The 3,907-nt window shown below is 43.6% G+C and overlaps 1 protein-coding gene across 1 annotated transcript; it reads left to right on the top strand.

The window, feature by feature from the left end:
- Positions 1-771: 771 nt before the first annotated feature.
- Positions 772-3,554, top strand: LOC119815165 (cystatin 10-like). Its single transcript, XM_038331349.1, has 3 exons — positions 772-1,020; positions 2,367-2,483; positions 3,471-3,554. The coding sequence occupies exons 1-3, from the start codon at positions 772-774 to the stop codon at positions 3,552-3,554; spliced, it is 450 nt and encodes a 149-aa protein (XP_038187277.1).
- The last annotated feature ends 353 nt before the right edge of the window (positions 3,555-3,907 follow it).

Genomic DNA, 3,907 nt, shown 5'->3' with positions numbered 1-3,907 from the left:
ATGTTTACTAGAAAATGTAAAACTATATATAGGTTCATGTCCTTTCTGTATCTAGCTGCCATCTATAATGTCATATGTAAGGCTTAGTCTCCAGAATCTTTTTAAGTTCCAGAGATCCAGGCCCAGGGAGAAATTCTAGAAAGTTCATTTATTGAGTGCTCTGACTGATATCTGTTAGTTGTGTAGAGGGAATCATTTGTTCTTTTCAAAATAAAGATTAATTCCATGCATTTGGCAAAGAAATTACCCAGGAAAGGGCACTGGTGGTCTCTGGAACCTCTGAAATAACATCCTTGAACTGGGGATTTCCGGGTATTGGTATTATGTCTACCACTGACATACAAAGACCTCAGGGAGCATAGCTGACTTTTTTTATCTCTTTAGAAGAAGTTAAGCTCAAAACCACATGCTTTTCAATGCCGGAAGGGTAAAGAGTTATTTGTGGAGACAAAGGTGACATGGATATAGGAGATCTTAGCTGGAAGACTCATAAGGAGGAAGATTAGGGAAAAGATATAAGTGGCAGTGGAAAAAGAAAAGACACAAGAGAAGGTGTCAAGACTGGGGTGGGGGGGGAAGATCCCAGAGGTGGAACAAAAGGAGAATCAAAGAGGGGTGGGTAAGTCTGGGGAAAGGAGGATCTAGGGCTGGGGCCAGTCCGGGTGGAGTGAGGAGGACCTGGGCAATTGACTCTGCAGGTTAAAAAGCCAGGCAGCACACCAAGAGCATTTATTATTCCTCTGCTCCACTGCAGCTCCACTCTAATCAACCATGGCCAGCAACCAGAGCCTCTCATTGTCCACGTTGGCTGCTCTAGCCTTGACACTGGTCATAGCTGCAAGTACTGTAACCTGTACTAATACTGAGGCCAAGCAGAAGGCAGTTGGAGGTATTGAGCCTGCTGACCTGAACGATGTGGATGTGCAGAAAGCGGTGGACTTTGCTGTTGAAACCTACAATGATTTGACCAAGGACCCGTACGTTAGCAAGCCAATACAAGTGATGAGTGCCGGTCAGCAGGTGGGTCCCTGGCCAAGGGTAGTGGGATAAGTTTGTCCATTACAGTGTTTGCGGGCATCCCCTATCACTCCCTTATTCTTCTAAATTGCCTCAACTTCTGTGTCTCTCCAAGAGACAATAATCATCATTGTAGGTGGTACAAAATTAACCATAACATGAATAGATGTTTGCTTGCTGCTCAAACCATATTCTAATCAAGAGTCTTCAGTCCCATAACCTTCCATGCTTGTGTTTAGAATTAATTGTTCCACTACATTAGCTAGAAATCCATCTAGAGATTTGTGCTTAATTATCTATTGCCTCATTTTGTTTCCCAGTTCCACCTGTCCAAAAGCACAGAGGCTCATAGATTCAGGGTCATAATCTGCCATAACTGTTACCACCTATTCTTTGTGGTCAGTGTAAAATAGTATCTAAATTACTACAGGAAAAGAAAAATAGATCTCACTGAAAGCTCTCAATGAATGATTTTTAAATATTTTAAATACCAATTATCCCATCGAACCATCTGGAGAGGAATGCAGGAAGAGAAACATTGAGAACCTTGCTCCTGATTCTTCAAGGCAAGAACTAGAGCTTTGTTTCCAGGTACCTAACCTCCTGATTCTTTACCTTCCTGACGAGTTTCATCTGGGATATCTAGTGTAAGGAAAGGGTAAAACACATCTCTAATTACATACAAATGGAAGATTTTTCAAGATGTCACTTGAACATCATCATAGACAATCATGCTAAAAGATAGGGCAGTTTGGGCTACTTTCCTTATGGCTTAAATCATCTTCATGTGCAAACACCCACATTTCCCTACCCTGTAAAGAAACAAGTCTTGATAACTACTTGCAAATGGAGGGAATAGGCATCCTATGGGATGTGCGCTGTGGTGAGGATACAATTGGAGGTGAGTCATCAACCTGAGGTCTTCCTAGAGTTTACCACTATCATTGCCTCCAGAGTCACAGTCAGCAGGGTTGAGTTGGTCTTGTGTGCAACCCAGAGCTTTTGCTTGTTCTTAGAGCAACCTTGGGAAGTGGTTATCAACCCTCACTGTCTCCCTGGAACTTGCCTTCACTCCGTGAGCCCACTGAAGCAAGGCTCATTTCTTGGCCTCTGGTTTCCATGTTCTGATAACTGCTTTCTCAGAAGCACAAGGTACCCTCTAACACTTGATCAGAAGAAAACGAGGTGCAATTCAGGCCTGTGCTCCCCTATTGAAAAGTAGCTAGTTTGTGATAATTCTGGGAGTTCATGGATGAAGCTATGAACACATTAAGTCTCTAATCTAAGCTGAATGCATGCCTATGAACTTGACAAGTGAAATGTATGTAATCTTGCTCTTTTCACTATAGATTGTGTATGGAAAGAACTTCTACTTGAAAATAAAGTTAGGACGAACCACATGTACCAAAGGCCAGTCTGTTGATTTGGCTGATTGCCCCTTCAATGAACAGCCAGAGAAGCAGGAGGTATGAACATGGACTAAAGCCTGCAGAAGTTATCCTGCAGGCAGGGGTGTGTGCAAACCTGTAGGTTTATGAGTGCACATGCATCTGGGATGGTTTTTGTGCAGTTCTGAAGTATATGAGGAAGGAATGTGTGTGTGTGTGTGTGTGTGTGTGTGTGTGTGTGTGTGTGTGTGTGTTTCTGTAAGCCTGAATTTGTTATGGGGTATGATGGTTCATGAATAGGTGTGTTTGGATGATATGATGTCAGTTTATGATGATACAAATATGTGCTCATGTCCAGTGGTAGAGGAGTTGGTATATTTTCTATACTGTTAATTCCATTGTTCAGTGAATTTTCCCTGGGAATTGGAGTGTTACCTCTTTTAGAAATGCTGCCTGCTGAAATGATGGAGTCAACTTCAGGTATAGGTTCTGAAGAGGAGGAACTTTACACAATCCCAGCCTGAACCCCTTGCCCAGATGATACCACAGGGACTATAGCCCTCTATGTGAAAAGCTCCAATGTTGCCCCTTATGCTCCTAGTCTTTGTAGGGATGGAGCTAGTTTTTGAAGTATTATGGTTCTGGAGATAGCTGCATGCATCTTGTCACTGCTCCCTTCACTCTGTCATTTTCAGAAGTGTTTTTCATACCCCTCATTCTTCCATTCATGACCCTCTTAGTGCTGGTCCAGGGTCTGGAGGTGAAGAAACCCAGAGACCCTGAGTCTTATTCTCTGGACTGACTTTGAGGATTCTGTACCTCATCTTCAAGCTCTTCCTTCCCGAGTTATGCTAAGGAAGGAGGATGCAGAATCCCATGAGCCACTAGAGTGAGGGACATGTGCTATCTGAAGGACTGGAGGCAATGAGAGAAATCATGAGTGGAATCTGCAGAGTCAGTCTGAGTACACTGGGACTGAACAGGATTCCCACTCCACCCTGACATCTCAGCCTTTCCATTTCACGGTAACCTAAACTGATTGTTCCTCACTCTCCCCTTTTGTAGAGAACTATATGCAATTTCGAGGTCAACGCTGTGTCCTGGGAGAACAAGATCACCATGACAAACTTCAGCTGTCACAGTCCCTGAGGATCTATGCTGGGCTGCACTGTGCTGATTGCCCTCTACTCTAGCTTCTCCTTTAGCTCCCCTTTCCTCAGATAGGGATCTGAACCCTGAATGATGTCTCTTCAGAATGCAAATCAGTAAAGCAGGATGCTGCAGACAGACCCTGCACACCTAAATGGCCAATTCCTTGTTGATTTCCCCTACTGCTTTCCAAATGCACCACTGTGTAGCATTGCTTACACTTTTCTCAATAAAAGACTGCCCCAGCTCCTTCTGAGTTGTTGCTGTCCCAAGGCATGTGAGAAAGAAGAATCGAGCACTGATCATATGGAGCTTCACACTCACACGTGCATATCACAAGAAACATGACCTAA

Source organism: Arvicola amphibius, chromosome 5 (genome assembly GCF_903992535.2).
Source record: "Arvicola amphibius chromosome 5, mArvAmp1.2, whole genome shotgun sequence".
Taxonomy (NCBI): domain Eukaryota; kingdom Metazoa; phylum Chordata; class Mammalia; order Rodentia; family Cricetidae; genus Arvicola; species Arvicola amphibius.
This window is presented reverse-complemented; position numbering and strand designations above follow the sequence as displayed.